This window comes from Pelobates fuscus, chromosome 7, assembly GCF_036172605.1.
Source record: "Pelobates fuscus isolate aPelFus1 chromosome 7, aPelFus1.pri, whole genome shotgun sequence".
Lineage (NCBI taxonomy): Eukaryota > Metazoa > Chordata > Amphibia > Anura > Pelobatidae > Pelobates > Pelobates fuscus.
Window position 1 is genome coordinate 164,425,615 of NC_086323.1, and position 23,538 is coordinate 164,449,152.

General features: G+C 42.0%; 1 protein-coding gene across 3 annotated transcripts in view; it reads left to right on the forward strand.

Moving 5' to 3' along the window:
- ERC2 (ELKS/RAB6-interacting/CAST family member 2) overlaps positions 1-23,538 on the forward strand; it is a 1,126,181-nt gene that overhangs the window by 198,854 nt on the left and 903,789 nt on the right. For 2 of the 3 annotated variants that reach the window (XM_063426898.1, XM_063426899.1), the window contains one exon: positions 9,987-10,142. In XM_063426898.1, coding sequence (XP_063282968.1) covers positions 9,987-10,142 — 156 coding nt within the window. Of the gene's footprint in view, positions 1-2,512; positions 2,555-9,986; positions 10,143-23,538 lie in introns of all 3 variants that reach the window. The other variant, XM_063426897.1, reaches the window with a different exon arrangement.

Here is a 23,538-nt window from a genome sequence, read left to right on the forward strand (position 1 = left end):
TCATAGAGTTTGCAACACCATCATAGAACTCTACAAACACCTGCTACCTTCAAAGTTACTCCTGCATTACTGACCATCTCTGGAGGAAATTATATTAAAAAGTCTCTCTCCACTCCCAAAGCTTTTTCTCCCTAGCCCCTCATTTTTCATCTTCAACTAAAGAACTTCTCCAGAATATTTGATCAAGTATTCCTTCTGAATTTTGCTGCTACATTTAACGCAATATTCTGCTGCACATGCTCTCATCTGTGACTTGGTGATTTCAGATCATACTTTTACAGTCTTCATGTCTGGAATTTACACTGACTCGATTTGCTTTTTTTCAGTAGTGTACTTTAAGTCTCTTATCTCAACCACTGATCTCATTAATTTAGACATCCTTTCTCAGTGAACTGATGGATCGATTCATTTGTACTTTAGTGTATTCTGTAAGGTATTTTGCTCTCTCTTCTGTCACATACTAATAAGTCACTTTCTTGTCAAATATCACCTGAATGGCATCGTCCTATTGAAAGCTTATTTAAAAGAAAATAAATAAATTAATTAAGTATGGAAAATTGAATTGCACATTTAGGCTGAAATAAATGAACGGGAAAAATGTCTCCAACACAGCCAATTGGCCAAATATTTATAATCCCCTTGGCATAGATCCACAATTCTCATTCTATTACTTAAATGGTTATTTGTTACATTGGGTTTTCTTCTTTAATTTATACCCACATCCAACTGCCTTCTGTGTCCTGCAGCTTCCGTTGTCAATGCATGCTCATGGCCAGGTCAACAAAAATCCTATTTACTAATTATCTCACATCTGAATTTCTGCAACTCCTTCTCATTTGGCCTGTTCCCTTTGCAGTTGCCATGCACACCTTTACTAGACTAATCTTACCACTTGACTTTCATCTTTTGCTTTTAAACACTTAAAAGTCCCTCCATTGGCCATCAGTCCCAGTTTTTTTTAAAAAATGAAACCCACATGTACAGAGCTCTAAATATGACTGCACCCTGTATATCATTTGTAATTGTCTTCAAACCTTCTATCACCCAACCTCTTTGTTTCACTTAGAACCTACACATTTTTTTTCCTCAATTCCATTACCAGGACCTTGATTTGGGTGATGATAACAATATATAGCTGAGATTTCAGATGTTGAGACACTTATTTGCTCTGTTTGTTTTGTGATCATTGTAATATTACACATGTGGTATTTGTGGTGGAAATTAAATTGAGTGTACTATATTTAAAGCAGTACAACACAGAACAAAATATCCTATACATAATAGAGATTATATCTATCTACACATCACAGTCTTGTATTCATGCCTAAAATTCACTCTTAGCCTATCACTGGCACACAGACTTTGGCTTCTTTTTATTATTATTATTATTGCCATTTATATAGTGCCAACAGATTCCATAGCGCTTCTTTGTTGAAGCCGAGCACTAGGAGAGGTTTAACCTGTTAAGGCAAGATGGCACCCAGGACTGCCCTGCACCATGTCACCTAAATTGATATGATATGAAGTTAACATGATGCCGAAGTGTTCCTTTAAGAAAACTGGTAATAGTCACAATATTATGGTTGGTATGGTCTGCACTGGCATAGACACAACAAGGCAATGTATGCAAAGAAAACAAAATATAAGTATGGCGGTTAGCTATATTATCTTGCCTCGATTGTAACGCCTAGGGAAAAAAAAATCACAGAAAGAAAAAAGTGTGGCCGTGGCTGATCAGTAAAGTGTGCTAGCACCCTTCTCTGCCATGTGAGCAATCCAGCACTGAATCCATTAACAAATTAGTATTTCAGTCAGCCACATCCCTGCTTATAGGGTTGTGGTTGCTATACAGATTTCTGATTTTGAGCTAGACACTTAACAACAATCTGCTTACAGGAAAGAGTGCCTATGACTGCAAAATATAGATTATACACCAAGCTATGTTAACCACGGCAGTATTTTGTACTAAATGAGGGCGGTTTGTGCTCCTCTTGCACCCCCTAACAATGGAACCCCAATATTTAGTATCATAAGATCCCGATAAGATCCTGATGCAGAATCAGGTAGTCCATTGAGTTTGGCTGCCTACAAAACCAAAAACAAACATGTGAATTTAAATATATTTGAAGATATTAAGAGTAAAGTATTCTCAATTTAATTTCCATCGGTATTCAGAAATGGTTACATATGACCCCATGATGCACAACAAGGGGAATTGTGCTTTCAGATATAGCATAGTGTTTTTATTTCGTTAGTGGAATTCCATAAATGGTACACTAAGGAAAGTAATTATTTGGATTCCACGTCATAGGTTTTTTACTGCATCTCCCTTTCCTAGAACTATTACCCCGTTTTCCTAGCTACTGTAATTTAGCCCACAGTTTTCTTGATTCCTTGCCAACAGTCTCCTTCGTAATTATGATTAGAAAAAAAAATCAATGACTCAAATGTACATGTAACTGGAGTAATAAACTAAATATGAATTTCTGTGGTTTCACCTTACTTCCTATAGCGATCACCATCTTTGTGTTTTGATCCAGATTTTATATGGCAGGTAAGTTGCAAGGTTTGTGGGTTTTTTATTTCTTTGCTTGAGTGTGTGCGCGTGCTAAATGTAACTCTCTAATTAAGCTATCCATTCATCACTTTATCTATAAACCTCTTTTTGGTTAAAACAACTTACATTTTATATATTGTTGTATACGTATATTTATTAATATTGTTAAATAATTATTAGATTGTCTCTGAAGCTGGTAGTCAGAGATAATTCTGTAATTTTACCAAAAAGAATGCAGAGATTAAATATGGGAGTCGTACACTTTTGTTATTTAAAGCTGTGTGCAAGAACCGAGGTTAGTATTCAGGTCAGATTCAAAGTGGTTTGCCTAGATTTTCTGGCATGATGTTTGAGATAGGTATTTTTTCATTTAGGACAGATATTTTCTAAACTGTTAGGTTGGCCAGCTTTTACAAAGGCATTCTAAACCTAGAAACATAGAAAGTTCTGCTCGACACATCCTGATCCATAGAGTTGGACACCGTGCCACACCAAAAATGAAAACATAAATTGGTACACAAAAAAACAGCTCTAACCCACATGTCTGCAATTCACAATTGAAATATCATCAAATTATTTCCTGAATAATAGTAAATTATATTTTTATAATAAATATGACATAAGGTATTGTGGGGTTTGCTGACTGTATGTTATGTATATGCTGTATGTATGTATTGTGGGGTTTGCTGACTGTATGTTATGTATATGCTGTCTGTATGTATTGTGGGGTTTGCTGACTGTATGTTATGTATATGCTGTCTGTATGTAGTGTGGGGTTTGCTGACTTTGTTATGTATATGCTGCCTGTATGTATTGTGGGGTTTGCTGACTGTATGTTATGTATATGCTGTCTGTATGTAGTGTGGGGTGTGGCTGTATGTTCGTTGTGCGTGCTGTCTGTATGTAATGGGGTGTGTGCTGGCTGTATGCTATGTGTGAGTGCTGGTTGTATGTTGTGTTTGCTGTCTTTATGTAGTGTAAAAGTGATAATAGGAGCCGCATTCAATCCCATCAACCACCCGGTTCTCCGAGGCAGGATCAGCAACAATAAAGCAACACAAGAAATTCTCCAGGCACTCAAGGTGTTCAAGCTGCAGCCAGTTTTAATAGAACAAAAGGAGCAGCATCGTTCAACCTCCTATGAGGTCTTTGTCAAGCACACTACTGCTTGCTATATGCAGTGTGGTGTGTGCAGGCTGTATGTTGTGTGTGTGTGTGTGTGTGTGTGCTAGTTTGTATGTTGTGTGTGTGTGTGCTGGTTTGTATGTTGTGTGTTTGTGTGTGCATGGAGGCTGTATGTTGTGTGGTGTGTAGTGTGTGCTGGCTGTATGTTGTATATATGCTGTTGTGTGCTGACTGTATGCAGGGTTGGGTTTGTTCTGGAGATATGTTGTGTGTATGTTCAGGCTGTGTGTAGTGTGGTGTGTGCTTGTTGTGTGTTGTATGTGCTGACTATGTAGTGTAAGACACTACTGCTGACTATATGTCGTGTGTGTGTACAGTCTATGTGTAGTGTGGTGTGTGCTGATGTATGTTGTGTGTGTTGTGGCTGTATGTTGTGTGTGTGTGAGCACTGTGTGTATATAGTGTGCGTGCTGGCTGTATGTTGTGTATATATGCTGTCTTTATGTAATGTGGTGTCACATGTGTGCTGACTGTATATAGTGTTGTATGTGTTCTGGCTGTATGTTGTGTGTATGTTCTGGCTTTGGGTAGTGTGGTGTGTGTTGTGTTTGTGCTGACTGTATGTAGTGTGACACAATACTGCTGGATATATGATGTGTGTCACACAGTCTATGTGTTGTGTGTTGGCTGCATGTTTTGTTTGTTCTATCTATGTTTTGTGTGTGTGTTGGCTGTATGTTGTGTGGTGTGTTCTAGCTGTATATTGTGTGTGCGTGCACTGGCTATATGTAGTATCATGTGCTGGCTGTATCTTGTGTATGTACTGTCTGTATGTAGTGTAGTGTGTGCTGGCTGTATGTTGTGTGCGTTTATGCTGTCTGTGTGTAGTGTGGTGTTTCACGCCACACTACACTAACCCTTGAGCCAAATTGGGCTCCAATACATGGAGCACTTGTCTGAGACCACAACCTCGCTAATTTTTCTCCGGTTTTGGCACTCACTGAGTCAGAGTGCACGCTGGGAAGCTGTACTGCGCTATGAATCAGTAGAGCGTGCCAGAACTGGATTTGGCAGTTGAGGTTTGCAAGGGTTGGAAGTATAGCGTTCACATTTCCAGCCCCAAATATTGTCTTCTTTCTAGTAGCCCTGCCATTTGCCCACAGCAGGGCTAAACGCCAAAGCAAACTGCTTGCTTAGCATCCACAACTACGTGAATCGGGCGATATAAATTCTGCATCCCTGCGTACCCCCAGCTTATGGCACGTGTACTAAAGGTTGACAAACCAGCTTGTAGAAGAGGTCTAGTGATCTATATCTGCCCACCTCCAATCCCCTTAGAATGTAAGCTCATTTAAACAGGGCCTTCTAAATATCTCTTTTCTATAATTATAAATCAGTGCGGAATATGTTGGTGCTATCTAAATGCTAATAATAGTGGTAATAGAAGACAGGGCAAAAATCTTGTTTACAAGTTCATTGTTCACATGTAAATGATTCACATTTCTTTCTGCCTATAAATAAATTACTGGTAAAAATTAGATTGACTTTACATGAGATTCTTCACGTTGGCTAGTTGATGTAAAAGGTCAGTCTTACCAACAGAATAATTACAGCTCAGTGTTGCGGTTATGCTGCCTTTAGTCCATGGACTTTTTGTAACACCGTTTTGGAACAGTTGGATAAAAACTGGCGCTCTTCTCAGTATCCAAAGAGCGTCACCTCTCAGCATACACAATCAAATGGAACTTACACTTTTGCAATTTCCGTATTAATTCTTGCTCACAGAAACTATCCCTGTCATTCAGATTGAATAATGACAGTGATATCGATAATGCAGAAAGGTATATTATGCATAGTGAGGTTGGCTGAAGAGGGTACAATCTCAGGGAATCGGCGAATGCCATGTTTTTTTTCCCCAAAATAGTTTTGACCAAAATAAAACCTGAAGAACAGTTCTCATAGATGTTTGGCAGCATAACAACGGCTTTGTAAAAATTGTTTTAACACCTATTACATGAGAAAAAAGGGATTTTTCCCATTTAGTTTTCTCTTGTTACTGGCTGACATGAAATAAATACACCGAACAAGCCGGTTCCCAAATCTCACAGGGTTAAATAGTAAAGTGAGAACTTAACATTTTCAAATTTAAGGCTAAAGAGCTTGAAGTATAGCAGACTTAAAGAATGATTCCATTTCGACTTAGAGAATGATTCCTTTTTGGCTATTTTTATTAAATTTTAAATTTACTTTGAATTCTCACTGACCACTATGTCTAACATTAAGAGCCTTTGGTAGTCACAGAATCCTTTGTTCAAAATGTAAAAATAGCATGACAATGTTTTATGGAAAAATACGTTTGCATTTTGATCACATATTTTTCTAAAAAAAAATCCACTTCCTCCTGCGTAGATTGCCACAACAGAAAAGTAAATTCATTAAAGGGATAGTATAAGTGCCGGGAATACAAAGCTGTTTTCCTGGCACAATAGCTCCCTCTACCTCCCTCCCTCCTCCCCCGAGTCAGTGAATAAAGGGTTGACAACCTTTTATTTACTTACCTGATCCCAGTGTCATTGTCCCTCGGTGCTGGCTCACGGCTCCACCTCATCATCTGTCCTGTGATGCGCGGGTGCTATTGAGCACGCACATTAAACTTACCCAAAGGAACGTATTACATCGGTGCTTTCCTATGGGGAAAAATCTGACGCTTGGTATCTTCATGCAGAGCTTGAGGATATCCGGCGTCCGTTACCAGACCAAAGGTCCATTTGGATTGCATCACTAAGTTTGCCTCCGGTGGCTGTCTACATTGCAGTTTCTCTGCAATAGGGACATTGCACCCACACCACTTCAATGAGCTGAAGTGGTCTGGATGCCTTTAATGTCCCTTTAAAGTTAATAGTAAATTCTCACATCCACGGTAGTCAATCAAGTGTGATTTTTACTTTTGCACAAAAACTAGTCTTCACCTGGAATTATTTGTGAAAAAAAAATACATATTACAGATACAAAACCTTCTAAAGTGCAAAAAGTGAAAAAGTTTTTTTTTTCTCCCTTCCCTTTCATAAATATATTAATCTAAATGATAAAGTCATGTGATTTATCTATTTGTTTCCTAAGTGCACTGAAAATATATTTTGTACGTGCATAGATCCTCTAACCATATGAACTTTTAAAGCTGCTTCATTAGATATTTCAGGCAAGCATTTCCTGTGAGATACATCAATAAGTGACGAGACCCCTTAAAAACACCCCCAAAATTACTAATCATGCAAATGGAGTACATCCAATGGACTAAACGGAGTGTGAGAAATCAGTTGGTTTCTGCATTGTTTACCATCAAAAAATGTGAAAAAAATCACAAAAAAGAGTTCTCTCTAAATACAAGTCTCTTCCTTTTAAAAATGCATATGCTTTGAAATGAATGCAATATTCCGTATAGCTGCCTACTGGTTATTATTATTTATTATTAATTATTATTATTTATATAGTGCCAACAAATTCCGCAGCGCTGTACAATGGTGGACTAACAAATGCATAATTGTAACCAGACGTGTTAAGAGGGGTTAAGGGCCCAGCTCAATGAGCTTACATGCTAGAGTGTGCCTTTAATGTAATGCTTTGCTTGCTAGATATAGATTCTCAGGAACTGTGCAGAGTACACTAGGTGAGGTCTATCCGATGATCAGTAAAATGACTATGCTACCTTATAGTTTCTGCTTTTTCAATTTTTCTAATACAGCTGGCATTCTGTTGGTGGATTCTGCTATCTTAAATTGTCAAACCTTTAATATTCTATAAATAAATTACAAGGTCTATTTATGCTACTGTTGATGCTACCTTGACCATATTCTGTTCTTCATCTGAAAGCACTTTATATACTATCCTGCCCTTGAACGTATACCGTCTCTTACACCATTACTGAAAAATGTTAAGGTATCATATTAAGGGATGTATTGCAATAGATATAATGTAAAATCAGAATGTATTGGTCTATTTACTGTAGTTGTATCTGCTTAAGTGTTTTGAAATATAATATGGTTAAAACAGATTTATATGTTATTTCAGTTTTTTTTTAGTTTTTTTGCAAATGGCTGTTTTGTTAGGGGACAAAAAAATGTGTAATAAGGTGCTTAAAATTGTGGTGGTAAAAACAAAACAAAACAATTTTAGTGATTGTAATTAGCTGCTCTTATACCCTCAATGTATCCTTTAAATAACTTTAAAAGTCTAACATTTGTAAGTTGTTATGGTGGAGCACTTAGTGAATTAGTTTAATGTGATGCTAATTTATATGAATGCTTTCTTAAATCTTAAAGTGCAATCTCAACTTTAAATTCCTTCACGTTTTTGTGCAAATATGGTTTAAAAAGTGTCACTCTTATAAGGTGCGATAAAATAATATATACATAAAAAATAAAGTATGTCTAAATCACTTGACAAATTATTTGAATTACTATAAAACCAAGTGCATTAAAAAAATGCATTCAAATTATTTGTACTTTGTACAATTTACAGTGCTTATAGTGCTGAATATAGAGATATAGTCCTTTACATTGTTAAAACTTTGTTTTTTGCTTTCTGTTATACCCACAGTATTGTTGGAACTTCTTTTTTTATGCAGGGATAAAACCTCAAAAACAAAACATAGAAAACAATAAAAGTGCAGAATTTTTTTAAAATAGGGAGAGATTCACTACATCATTAAAATGCTAATACACAAAGAAGGAGGCAAGAATTTAAAATTTTATTTGCCACAGTTTGTCAGATAAACATTGCCTCGCAGTCAGACCTACAGTCACACACACACACACACACACACACACACACACACACACACACACACACACACACACACACACACACACTGTCTTTGACACACGCACACACATACACACACTGTAGCTGTACCGTCTTAACATTTCAAATGGACGAAGAAGAACCCTTTAATTTTAGGGGTGAGAGTGTGGATGTTTTCTGAGAAGTTCTAGTTGATTTACTAATACACATTTATATAACTGAAATGTAATTTGGAACAATGTATCTTATTTACACAGACTGACTTCTAAACACATTTATTGTAGTTTAAAGACACATTACTGGGAGTATTATTACTGCGGAGCTCTGTTATACACTTAGACACACCAACAATATTGGGGCTCCTACAAAAGAAGGACATTAGGATCAAAAAAGAAGGACAAAATGATTTAGGCACAAAATAGGGACTGTCCATTCTAAATAAGGACACTAGGGAGGTATGATACAGCTGTTGCGGTGGGAGCTTTCATCAGCAGGCTGGGAGGTTGTTTAAGAGCCTTGGCCTGCATGGCCTATTAAAGCAGTCCAGTTAGATATATTTATCTACCTAACCAGACTGTATAACACTAAAGGGCCCCAGCGCTGGTGCAGGCTCCTCAGCACATCATGCCCTAATGGTAGATCCTCTAAGTTTAAAAATGTTTGTGATTAAATTACTCTCTTATACTGGATTCAGGAATTATATATCTGCTTTGTGTGTTTGCCAAATTTATACAACTTTAGAAAACTAAAGATATCTTGATTATTATCCAGAATATATTACAGTATACACTATTCTATAATATAGGGACATAAATCTAATAAGGGATGAAGGCTGGTAACACACACACACACACTGTAGAAGAACAATTTCATGGTCAGAGAGATCAACTGGTGCGAGTCAAAGTTTACACAGTTTCACGGTATACTGTAATCAGTGAGTAGCTCAATAGGAACTAATCAGTGAGCATATTGGGTTGAAATATTCCACGGCCAAAGTGGAGCAGTGCCCTCCTTTTAGAATTTCACTTTGTGGTTTTGATACTTAGTGAAATTCTGGGAAAATAAATACTTTCCCTGAAACGAGGATTTAGGAACCGAACATAGTTTCCAATTCCACTTCCTCTCTCTCTCTCTCTCATCACCCTAAAATATTTCCTACCCAGGATGATGTTCATGTCACATTTACAGACTGTGACATGTTTTTTTTTTTCCAGTTATTTTACATTTGATAAATATGGTTCAGAATCCTGACCAAATCCTATTGCATGGCATCGTGGTATGCAGTTTTTCTAACTGACTTATAAACCGTGATACTCATCTGCGCTGCTTATACTAATTATTTCCTCCTAATCTAAATAGTCTTTAATTTAACAGGAATTACACTACCTTCCATCCTTTTCTTTATACAGATCTGAGTGACAGCATCTTTTTTTATTTGTTTTGTTTTCTTTTTTCCTGTCATCTTAACCTGCGATTTTCACCCCCTCTCCTGTATATGTTGTAGGATACCAAAATAGCATCACTTGAACGAAACATCCGAGATCTTGAAGATGAAATCCAGATGATCAAAACAAATGGGGTTCTCAGCACCGAAGATCGAGACGAAGAATTAAAACAAATGGAAGTTTACAAGAGTCATTCAAAGTTCATGAAAAGCAAGGTAAATGTCCATGAAAATGACAAAACCGTTACAAATGATTCATTGGCTGGGCATTTTAAGGAAAATGAAACTCAGTTGCTGGAAAAATTAATTACAGGCACTTCGTTAATCTAGTGTTACCCAGCCTTTATCTCTGCAGATGTTCAACCTTTGGCATCATAAAAACTCGTAGTTCACTAGTACGGACATTAAAGGTTGGCTACCTTTAGGTCATTCTATGCATGGACAAAGTTAGAATGTTGGAGTCTGATTATCCTTGATTGATCTGTGCATGTAACTAGTGGAACAGTCACGTATGTAGGAGTATGTTTGAATCCAGCACAGGTGATATTTTGTTAAAAATAATGGCATCGGATTCTGGAAAACTCCAGTTATCAAAGAATGTGAAAAACACCTAAAAGTGAGAAAAAAAATCAGAGCTAAGAATATTTAGCTATTCTAATCTAGAATGCAAATCATGCATTTACAGATGCTACAATTAATGATACAATGTGGATAATTCACTAGCAAATGATTGACAGGGAGCTAAGGTGAACGAGTCCCGTTGCAGAATAAAGAAGTGTAGATTTCCCCATTTAATTATAATCCTCACACATAATGTTAAAAATCCACATTAAAGACATGCTCTAAACAACACAACTATAACCATCCCAACACAGGCAGCAGTGATAGGCTTAACGTGTTGGTGGTGCTTATCAGGGCTGCCATCAGAAATTTTGGGGCCCCTGACACAGCTCAAGGTCTGGGCCCCCCGGCGCCTTCACCCGAGTCCCCCCCCCCCCCCCGAGTCCGCCCACAGGGATGCAGTGTCTGCAGGGCCGGTGCAAGGATTTTTGCCGCCCTAGGACAAAGTAAAGTTTGCGGCCCCCCCATGTGACATCACAGTGCCCCACCCATATGATCTGCCATGTTAACTAACACAGTGCTGCAGTGCCGCCGTGTTTACAATAAAAGGCCTGCAGGGACAGGCTATAGACACCAGAACCACTACATTAAGCTGCAGTGGTTCTGGGGACTATAGTGTCCCTTTAATGTGAGGTAAATTAAAGATTAGTGCCACGAATAATATACTAGATTGCCTACTTACAACCAGATGAGGATGATGATGGGCTTCAGCTGCCGTCTGGCTCCACCGGTCTGGTGTAGAATAGGCTCTCTGGAGGCGGTTTGTAACTGTGGTCACAAAAATCAATGTTCTGGGAGAACGAGAAGCAGCTCCATTTTTTGAAGGCCCTTTACACAGCTCAAGGTCTGGGTCCCAGGGTCCACCTTCATGTTCCACCAATGAGTTTGTTCACAGGGGTGTGTGTGTGTGTGTGTGGGGGGGGGGGGGGGGGAGGATGTCCTGATGTGTGTAAGGAATGCATTGTGTGAATCTGTGTTTGTATGTGTAAGGGCTGCAAGGTGAGTTTGTGTATGTATGGGATGCAGTGTGTGTGTGTCTGTAAGGGATGCACTGAGTGTGTGGAAGAGGTGCATTGTGTGTTGCTGTGTGTAAAGGATGCATTGCTTGTGTATGTGTGTCTGTGTGTAATGCATTGTGTTTTTCTGTGTGCAAGGGGTGCATTGTGTATGTGTGTGTGTGATGGATGTCAATCTCTCCCCCTACCCCGTCAATTTCCTTCTTCTCCCCCCCTCCAATTTCCTTCTTCTCCCCCTCCCTCTCATTTCCTTCATCTCCCCCTCTCATTACCTTCATCTCCCCCCTCTCATTTCCTTCTTCTCCCCCTCCCTCTCATTTCCTTCTTCTCCCCCTCCCTCTCATTTCCTTCTTCTCCCCCTCCCTCTCATTTCCTTCTTCTCCCCCTCCCTCTCATTTCCTTCTTCTCCCCCTCCCTCTCATTTCCTTCTCCCCCTCCCTCTCATTTCCTTCTCCCCTCCCTCTCATTGCCTTCTCCCCCCTCCAATTTCCTTCCTTCTCCCCCCTCCAATTTCCTTCCTCCCTCCCCCCTCAAATTTCCTTCCTCCCTCCCCCCTCAAATTTCCTTCCTCTCCCCCCTCCCTCAAATTTCCTTCCTCTCCCCCCTCCCTCAAATTTCCTTCCTCTCCCCCCTCCCTCAAATTTCCTTCCTCTCCCCCCCTCCCTCAAATTTCCTTCCTCTCCCCCTCCTTCAAATTTCCTTCCTCCCCCCTCAAATGTCCTCCCTTCCTCTCCCCCCTCAAATGTCCTCCCTTCCTCTCCCCCTCCCTCAAATTTCCTCCCTTCCTCTCCCCCTCCCTCAAATTTCCTCCCTTCCTCTCCCCCCTCCCTCAAATTTCCTCCCTTCCTCTCCCCCCTCCCTCAAATTTCCTCCATTCCTCTCCCCCCTCCCTCAAATTTCCTCCCTTCCTCTCCCCCCTCCCTCAAATTTCCTTCCTCTCCCCCCTCCCTCAAATTTCCTTCCTCTCCCCCTCCCTCAAATTTCCTTCCTCTCCCCCCTCCCTCAAATTTCCTTCCTCTCCCCCCTCCCTCAAATTTCCTTCCTCTCCCCCCTCCCTCAAATTTCCTTCCTCCCCCCCTCAAATTTCCTCCCTTCCTCTCCCCCCCTCAAATGTCCTCCCTTCCTCTCCCCCTCCCTCAAATTTCCTCCCTTCCTCTCCCCCTCCCTCAAATTTCCTCCCTTCCTCTCCCCCTCCCTCAAATTTCCTCCCTTCCTCTCCCCCTCCCTCCTCCCTCAAATTTCCTTCCTTCCTCTCCCCCCTCCCTCAAATTTCCTCCCTTCCTCTCCCCCCTCCCTCAAATTTCCTCCATTCCTCTCCCCCCTCCCTCAAATTTCCTCCCTTCCTCTCCCCCCTCCCTCAAATTTCCTCCCTTCCTCTCCCCCCTCAAATTCATACCTCTCCCTCCCCCCTCAAATTTCCTTCCTCTCCCCCCCAAATTTCCTTCCTCTCCCCCCCAAATTTCCTACCTTCCTCTCCCCCCCAAATTTCCTCCCTTCCTCTCCCCTCCAAATTTCCTCCCTCCCTCTCCCCCCACTCCTCAAATTTCCTCCCTTCCCTCCCTCTCCCCCCACTCCTCAAATTTCCTCCCTTCCCTCCCTCTCCCCCCACTCATTCATATTTCCTTCCTCCCCCCCGCTCATTCATATTTCCTCCCTCCCCCCCTCCCTCAAATTTCCTGCCTTCCCTCTCCCCCCACTCATTCAAATTCCCCACCCACTCAAATTTCCTCCCTTCCCTCCCTCTCCCCCCCACTCATTCATATTTCCTCCCTCCCCCCTCCCTCAAATTTCCTGCCTTCCCTCTCCCCCCACTCATTCAAATTCCCCCCCCCGCACCCCCCACTCAAATTTCCTCCCTTCCCTCCCTCTCCCCCCAACTCATTCATATTTCCTCCCTCCCCCCCTCCCTCAAATTTCCTGCCTTCCCTCTCCCCCCCACTCATTCAAATTCCCCCCACCCACTCAAATTTCCTGACACCCGGTGACCCGGCGGGCGCGCGAGGGAGCACTCTCCTCTGAGTGCTTCCTCTTCAGATCCGCTCGCGCGCCGCGTACTGATGCCGGAGCCGGAAGATGATGTCATCTTCCGGCTCCGGCATCAGTACGGTGCGCGAGGGAGCTGAAGAGGAAGCACTCAGAGGAGAGTGCTCCCTTGCGCGCCCGCCGGCGCCAGGTGTCAGCAGGGCCAGCCTCTGGGGGGCCCTGAGGTGACCGGCTGCTGGGCCCCCCAGGAGAAGAGGCTGGCCCAGTGGGAACATACCGGGGTCGCAGGGCCCCTGCGACCCGGTATGTTCCCACTGAATGTGGGGCCCGGACGACCTGAGCAGTCCGGGTCCCCCAGGACCGCCGGGCCCATGACAACCGTTGCAGTTGTCATGCCCTGATGGCGGCCCTGGTGCTTATTGCTGCTGTGATCGATAGATAGAATTGACATCGCATTACTAAGTTTGTTGAAGAGGGAGCAGTCTGTTGGTACCAGGGAGAGCCCCAGAAAGGTTTTGATTAAAAAATAAAAATGAATGCCCCTTTATATAAGTGTATATTGGGGATTTGCATTTACCCATGTTCTCTATAAGATGCATCAGTTCTAATTTTTATTTATTTTCTGCCGTTTTAATGATTAACAAAGCTAATACCTGCTTCTATTGGTTCGATTGAGAATACTGTTATCTCACTAGTGACACATCCCTTTAACTTGCTCCATAAATTATTGTGTAAACTCTTCCTGTAACAGTAATACTTGTAAACTTTTATGTTCCCCCCATTATCTGTACTTGTTTAGTTCCATAATGCACAGCTGAGGTCAGGTGAGGTCTCGTTAAACTTCTCCGCTTGCTTTATTGAAGCCATTTTTGGATCACACCAATACAGATGTTTTTTGTTTTTAAGGTTTTGGATGGGATATCCAGTAAGTGCAGGGGAAAAAAAAAAATCGTTACGCATTCTTGGAATTTTTAATGGTAGCACACCTGCTGTGTAAAGGTGATGTTGCAAGTTTCAAAGCAACAAAACAACTCTATTCTGGGTTTGTGATTAGCTGTGCGATAAAATCGTCACATTGTAATGAAGCCCTCATATGCTGTCATTCAGCGACTGCCCGTTCAACTACAAATGAGATCCGCTTCAAAAGATAGGAGTTTTTTTCATTTATCAAGGAGTCTTTCAAGGAGAAGAAACAGTTTTGTATGTCACCCAGATGACATTATGGTCCTCACTCGGCAAATTTAACCCCGGCAGTTACATGTACAACATGGTTCGATAGCAGACAATTTTTAACAAAAATTTTTATAATTCTGTAAAATGCAATTGCTTCGTTTTTTTTTTTTTTTACTCAATTAAATCTAGTGATTATTAAATATTAACGCGGTAGTTCTTTGATCTATGTTTTCAGTAGTAAATGTTGTCCCTAAAGTAAAATAATATTCAAATATATGTCTGTTTTTAAATATTGATTTAGCGTACAGCTACATGTAAATGCACCACAATGTTTAGAAAATTAAATTTATTGTTATTTTTGTTAAGTGCATGTCGTTACTCTAATTTACTTGCCTAAGTGAATTGTATAATGAAAAAATAAATAGATAAAAATAAATCTTATCTAATATGGAGTAAGAGGCTGTATTTTTCAATAATAAATTTGTATTTTTAAGTTCTGTTGAGATATATGAATGTCCAATCATATAGGACGCATTTTAAATTTCTACAACGTGCGTCTTTTGAACATTAATGACTATGTATAAAAAAAAAACTCATTATGTAAGCCAATAGCATCGTCCTGCTAGCTGTTCCACTTTCAGAATATGGCACTAGATTTTACACATTTAAGATGACTTGGAAATTTAGGTCATTGACCAATTTCCCAATGGCTCGGAGTGTGCAGTATATAAAGGGGAATTATTGACTTTTTAAAAATTCATTTATCTTATGATGCAACTCAGTATGTTAGGCAAAATGAAATGTGTGGCATATTTGTTTGTTAGGTTTACTTAAGACACATCATAAAATAGTACATGCCCAGCTTTCTTCTGTCTTGCTCATCTTCGTCAGTTCATATTGAGCAAATGTTATTTTTTGTAAGTAAATGTTTTTTTTCCCCAAACAGGACAAAACTATCTGTATGTGACAGGGTGAGCCATGCAATTTAAATAAAAAAGGGTTTTTGGCTCTTCTTTTTCTCCCTGGTATTGTCTTTTGGACATAGCGATTTTGATTTTCAAGATGACATAAAGTGTGTATGATGGTCCATCTAACTTTATTTCCAGAAAACAAACTTACTTTATATGTATCCGCAATGTGTTACGCCAGTTTATTTTCTTAAAATTGTGATTGTTAAAGAAAAAGTCAACCACAGTTGAGTAAAGGTTGTTTTATGCATGTATATCTGGCATGAAAAAAAACACAAATATCAATACTGTTTCTCAAATGATTCGAAAATATTTTCTACCCTAATTTTGTTTGGCTCTGGATTTTATATGGTGCAAGACAGATGAGGAAAGAGATAAGATAGTGTTGGAAATATTTAGCAATGGGAAGCCAGTTCGGAGGAGACCGAGGGCAACAGGTACACTGGAAGGAATAGAGTAAGTATGAAGGGTAGACTGGAGGGATGAGAGTGAGTACAGCAGTACATTAGAGGAAAGAGAATGGTGGGCAGAGAATGAGTGCCAAGGGAAGGAAGAGGGTTAGTACTAAGAGTACATTGAAGGGAAGAGAGTACACTGTTGGGAGACTGAGTCGGATGGGGTCACCTGAGGGATAAGAGTGAGTACAAGGTTACACAAGAAAGGTTTAAGTGAGTGTGAAGGGTACATCCGAAGGAAAGAGAGTAAGGGCAAAGAGTACAATGGGGGTAAATAATGAATTTGAAGGGTAGAATGGAGTCAAGCACCAACTGAGAAAACAGGAGAAAAGACATGTTGGAGGTTCGAGCAGGGTTCAGCAGATACAGAGTTTGAGGAAGAAGCAGTAAAACATTGGAAGACCTTCCATGGTAGTTTAAAGCAAGGGCCTTAAATCACCTGCCTCTGGGCCATATCCAGCTCCCTAAATACTTTTTTTATGTGGCTTGCAGCCACCTGGTCCACATCGAAGCAATGGTTGTGCCTTGATTTAATTCCTTTGGGCATGATGGATGACTGTTGATCACTGTCTCATTAGTAAGTGTTTCAGTATTCTGAAGTCATCTACTAGACCAGGGGTTCCCAACCTAGTCCTCAATCACCCCCTACCAGTCCAGGATTTAGGGATTACCCTGTTGTGTCTAAAGTGTTTTTTTTTTTTTTATTAAACAACTTAGACGCAAATGGGTAATCCCTAAATCCTGCACTCATAGGGAATACTTGAGGACTAGGTTGGGAACCACTGTACTAGACCGACACTGATGAGTCTGTACAATGTACACAGTGCAGAAAAGCAGCCTCTACCCGGTACCTAGCTATCCTACAGAGATTGTGTATCACGCATGCGTATATATATCTGTGTGTATGTGAGGATGGTTCTGTGTATTGGAAGGTCTTACTGTGTATATATGGGAGTGTGTATCTGGCGTGTGTTTGTGCAAGCACACCCTCTTTTCGGTAATAAAGGACCTTTTTCCCCAAGGGACATTACGGCATGGACAGTGACCCCCCAGGTAAGTTGACTTTGAGAACCTTGGTGAAGAGAAATTGAAAAGATAAGAGTGGGGAAGGAATGGTGAAGGACGAAGATGTAAAGATAAGGCGATGGAGACAAATAGGATGATTGAAGGGTTGAAAAAAGAGCACAATACATACTATAAAGGAGTATGAGAAAGTGTGGAGGATGGGATGAATGAGCAAATGAAGGAGAGAGTAGAAATTATAGGGTGAAGTGCAAAGAGCATTTTTAAGGGATGACATGTAAGAGCTATGTGGTTTGTCAGGGACTTTTGCTGGCTTTTTTGGTATTCTGTATTACTATCTGTAGCTGTAACTGAACTCTGGTTATGAAGCCATTGCCAGTGCGGGATTCAGGCTAAAACCAATATAATCGTGAGCAAGATGTCCTGGCCATTTTGGATCAGACTAGTCTCTTTGAATGACTGAGATATATGTTGTCCTTTAGGGCTGGCTGAGAGTCACGCCATGTCTTCTGAATCTTTACCTGGTTGTACGTTGGGCTGCAACTTTTACAATAATCAGATTCATAGTGATCACCTGTAATTTAAAGTATACGTTTTTGTATAAATCGACTCTGTGAATAATTTTTTTTTTTATTTATTTTTCACTTGACAGAGCATGAGTAAACACAGTTGCATCACGGCTTACGCCAACATGAATAAACACAGTTGCATCACGGCTTACACCGACATGAAGAAAACACAATCGCATCACGGCTTACGCCGAAGCCCATGTAGTCACGGTACAGGCAGCCATTTGCTTTCCTAAATATAAACATTAAAACTGTGAAGCCACAGGTCATCTTATCTCTGTGTTTTCTTTTGTTAAACAGTAACTGGAAATATCATACATTACATTGAGGTGCACTACCATATAAATGTATAATAAACATTGGAAAACGCAATAATGGTGTCACATTTGTTAACCTCGAAAGCAGGGCCGTCTTTAACATTGATTGGACCCTGGGCAAGCATTTGTTTGGGGCCCCTGCATCCTGCCATCCCTCGCCCTCCCCCGAAACTTTCACTCTCTGGCATGCAATCACGCCCTCCACCCCAACACAGTGGCAGAACTAATGCAAGACATTGTTTTGAGCCACCCCTCTAGCGCAAGAGCAGAGAAAAGATAGATCCTCATCTGTTGTACAATTCCCACGATGCTATGCCAGCTGGGGATCTACCATTTGACCTTGCAGGGCTGTATTTGTGAGCAGTGTTTGTGCATTTGAATGTGAGCATGTTGTTGTATACAGTATGTGTGTGCACGTAGGGTGTAGTATTGGTGTTTAAGTGTAGGGATGTGTTTCTATATACTTTTTGAGTTTGAATTCAGGGGTGTGTTTGTATGTAATGTTTGCAGGGGTGTGGTTGCATGTTGTGTTTGATTGCCTTGATGAATGATATACATTGACAGATATACATACACATTAGCACACTGATACATGCAAACATCTGGACACATGCACACACTGACAAAGACTGGCGTATAGACACACAGCCACATACATAAATACACGTGCACACACAGAGATAAAGACACTGGCATATCCACACACAGAGATACACACTTACACACCGACACAGATATATACACAAATACATGTGTATTTGTGTGCAGTGTTGGTGTAGGAATGCTGAGATGTATGCATTGTCACACAGATGCACTCTCACACAAACAGTGATACACACAGGAACACAGATACACATGCAGTGGTGTATTTGTGTGCATTGTTAATGTTGGAATGCAGGGTTGTATTTGTGTGCAATGTTAGATGGGATGTATGCATTGCCACACGCACAGATACACACTTACACACACAGCGTCAGATACACACACACACAGTGTCAGATACACACTTACACACACAGTGTCAGATACACACACACAGTGTCAGATACAAACACTGGCACAAACACAGCCAGATACACACACACAGTGAGATACACACACACACACACACACACAGTGAGATACACACTCAGATACACACACACTCAGATACACACACACACATACAGTCAGATATACACACAGTCAGATATACACACAGTGAGATATACACACACACAGATACACAGTCAGATACACATACACATACAGTGAGATACACGTACATACACACACACACACAATGAGATACACACACACAGTCAGATGTACACACACACACAGATACACATACAGTCAGATAAACATACATACACACACAGAGTCAGATACACACACAGCCAGCCAGATACACATACAGCCAGATACACATACACACACACAGTCATATGAATTCACATAGTTTAGTCACCCTCCTTACCTTTACAGAAGTGTGGCTTCCCTGTAGTCCAGTGGGAGCATGATGGCTGAGATTGATGGGAGTCTTCTTCTTGGTCTGTACCTCCTCCTTCTCTCCATGTATGTCTAATCCTCCCCAGCGGCACTCTGTTTAATGGGAGGAAGTGACCTCACAACACTTCCTCCCAGCAGGCCGGAAGACAGGGGCTCGGTCAGGAGCTCTCTTAAAGGGCCGGGGCCCCTGATTACATCACCTGCTGCAGCCCACTGGGATATTTCTCAGTATCCCGGTGGGCTGTTCAGACCTGGCTGCGGACAGGGGGCCCACAGGGCAGCTGCTTTGGGCCCCCCAGGAGCAACTGGGCCCTGGGCAGCTGCCCTGTTTGCCCCTTGTTAAAGACGGCCCTGCTCGAAAGTGGGCTTTATACAGTGTACAGTGCCAAGGTAGGTTGGTATCCTACTCAGCTTAGCACATTATAGCTTGTGGTGTCACAAAGAGTTTATAAAAATAATAAGAGGAAGAGGTAGAGTATACGAGTAAAGGACAGAAGAAAGAGTTGAGGAGAGGAAGAGTGCAGAGAAGAAAAAAAAAAGGGGGAGGGGGGAGACTGAGTCTTGCGGCAGGGCAATGTAGCCTGATATGTTAATGGGTCTGTGGGGGTATTTCCAGCCCCTGTCGAGGGTACTACGTTTGTTCGATCTTGTGTTGTTCCCCCCCTACACGCGTGTGGTGCAGGGTGAGCGGGCCTCTCAGACCAGGTCACTATTGTGCCATGGGTCCCATAGTTTGTCGAAACTAGGTAATGTTCCTTTCAGTCGGGCGGTTAAGTTGTCCATGAGGTGTATCTCTTTTAGGTTGGATATAACCCTTTGTATGTGCGGTAGTGTCGTTTGTACCCAAGCCTGTGCCAGTGCCTTCCTAGCTGCCAGTGTGATCTTATGGATCAGTTTTTGTTCCCTCCGTGTCCAATCGTCTAAGGGTCTGTTTAGTAAGTATGTCCATGGGTTCAGGGTCGGCGCCCTATGGAATATTCTTTCTATCAGGTGGTGTATTTTTAACCAGAAGGATTGTGCTAGGGGGCATTCCCACCACATATGAATATAGGTACCCTTTATTCCACATCCCCTCCAACAAGAGTCAGTAGGTGTTTGGCGCATGCAGTGCAATTTCACAGGTGTGGTGTACCATCGAAACATAGTTTTGTACGCCTGTTCCTGGTGGGTTACACAAATGGATACCGAGGTGTTGGCCTCCCATATTTCCCTCCATTCCACTCCTTCTAGCACTTCCCCTAGATCCCTTTCACATGCGTCCGTATATGCTAAGGTTCCCCATTCTTGTTTTACTGAGCAAAAATGTGCATATATGTTAGTGATGAGTCCTCGTTGAGCAATTTCTTTGAGACACATCTTCTCAAAGAAAGTTTGGGTACTTCGGGCGGCCTGTTGTATTCTTGGTTGTTGCACATAGTCCTTAATTTGCATGTACCTAAAGAAGTCTGTGGGGGTGAGGTGTGCTAATTGTTGTAGGTGAGCAAAAGATACCAATTGGTCTCCATCGTACATATGACAAATTCTTTGTATGCCCACCCTTTCTATATTCCTATAATCCCTTGCTGACATTCCTGGAGGAAAATCCCTGTTCCTCAAGAGGGGGGTGAGTGGTGATGGGGACGATGCCAATTTGTATTTTATTGCCGATGTGTCCCAAATTCTCAGGGAGTTCAGAATTGCTGGGCATGTTGCCCGTAGGATAGGTCTGTCTTGCTTTGGGACCCACATATGGTATTGCGGGAGATCTAGTCCAGTCATGAGGGACTCCAGGTCCACCCATCGCCTCTCTTCTAAAGGCGCGTGCCACATGGCCACCTGCGCGGGTTGGGCCGCTAGGTAATAGTAGTATAATTGTGACAGGCCCAACCCACCCCTCTGTTTATGTCTGTATAGGATATTCCTGGATATCCTATGGCGACGATTTTGCCAAATAAAATTCCCTATAGCCCGTTGTAGGTGTGCAAGGTCTGATTTTAGGATTTTTACCGGTAGTGCTTGAAAAAGTAATAATATGCGGGGGAGGATATTCATCTTAACGGTATGCAGGCGGCCTATCCAGGATATGGGTCTGTCCTGCCATTTATCTATGTCTCGAATCAGGGTTCGTATAAGCGGGGTGTAATTAAGGCGATAAATTTTATCAGGGTCGCTTGGCAGTAGCACCCCCAGATATTTGAGATGGTCAGGAGGACGTCATCCGCATATGCCGAGACGAGAAATTCCTGACCTCCTACTTTTATCCCCTTGATGTGCGGGTGTTGTCTTAGAGCTTTTGATAACGGTTCCAATGTGAACACGAACAGGAGCGGGGATAGAGGACATCCTTGGCGTGTCCCATTTCCTAGTTTAAAGGGTTCGGGATTTGCCCCGGGTGTTTTGACCTGAGCGGAGGCTTGGGCGTACATCGCTTTGATTGAAGCTATATATCGGTCTGGGAAACGGAGATGCTCCAGGAGCCCGAAGAGGTAGGGCCATGCAACCCTGTCAAAAGCTTTTTCCGCATCGATTGATACTACAAGGGTTGGCTCATTAACTTGTTTTTGTCTCCATATGAGGTCAACATTTCGTCTGGTATTCTCGAAGAGTTGGCGGTCAGTTATGAAACCCACCTGATCTGGTGTATCAGTGTCTTCAAGTGAGGGTTGAGTCGGTCCGCCAGTATTTTTGCCTTAATATCTTGGTTAATCAGGGAGATGGGTCTATAGTTAGCTGTTTGGGCTGTTTGGGTCCCTGCCCGCCTTTTGTAGGAGGATGATGTTGGCCAGAGCCATTTATCCCTCCGCGATTCCTCCATCCATGAAATGGTTAAAGAGTTTTTCCAGTCTTGGTGATAATTCTTCTCGGAACATTTTATAGTACGACCCATCAAAGCCATCTGGTCCAGGAGCCTTATTGCCCTTCAGTCCCGTTATTGCCTTATCAATGTCTTCGGTCGTAATGGGTTCGTTTAGTTGTGCTGATGCTACTGTGGGTAATTTCGGCAGCTCCAGGTCGTCCAGGAAGGCGTGCATGTTTTCGAGCGATTCCGCTTGTGCGCTTGTGGTCCTAGGTGAGTGGTTATATAGTTGTTTGTAGTAGTCCGTGAATATCCTGTTGATGTCGGTTGGTGTCGTTTTAGTTGTCCCATCTGGATGTTTTATCGCCATGATGGGGGTCCGATTCTGCCTGGGGCGCAGGGTTCTGGTCAGCATTGTGTTGTTCAAGTAGTTGCGGTGTGGGTGCAGTCTTATGTTTATGTTCAGTCTGTCTCAGCGTCTCTAATAGTTGTTTCAGGGTCTTCATTTTCCGTGCTTTTTTCCTTGTTGCCAATTTGATGCATGTGCCCCGGATCACCGCTTTATGGGCCGCCCACACAATAGTAGGGGACATACCTTCAGTGTCGTTTTCTTGAAAGTACGTGTTGATCTCTTTACGGATTTCACGTGATAGATCCTATCTCTGATTTTACCGCTTTTGCCATACCAGCGTTATTTAGTAGGAAACAGTCGATCCTCGAGTAAGTCCCGTGGGGAGCAGAGTAAAAGGTGAAATCTCGCTCACTGGGGTGTTGGGCTCTCCAGACGTCTATTAGAGCCGTGTGTCTGATGAAATCATGGAGCAGTTTGTCCTGGCTCCCTCTACCCTGTGATCTCAGTTGACCCTCTTTGGAGCTCCTGTCGGCAGTGGGGCACGGTGCGGCATTGAGGTCCCTCCCCATTACAGTCATTCCGTGGTGCAAGGCCCTAATTTTAGTGGCTAAGTCTTCCCAAAAAGTGGCCACCGGTGCATTGGGGGCATATATATTAATCAAGTGGATTGGGTGGGAGTGGAGGGTTCCCGTTACTATAACGTATCTCCCTTCCTCGTCCAATTCGGATGATAGAATCTGTATCGGGCACGTGTTATGTATAAGTATAGCCACCCCATTACATTTGCGGTGGGACCTAGCTTCGTACGAAGTGGTGTATGCACGGTTACTCAGGTGAAATGCTGTGCGCTTGGTTAGATGTGTTTCCT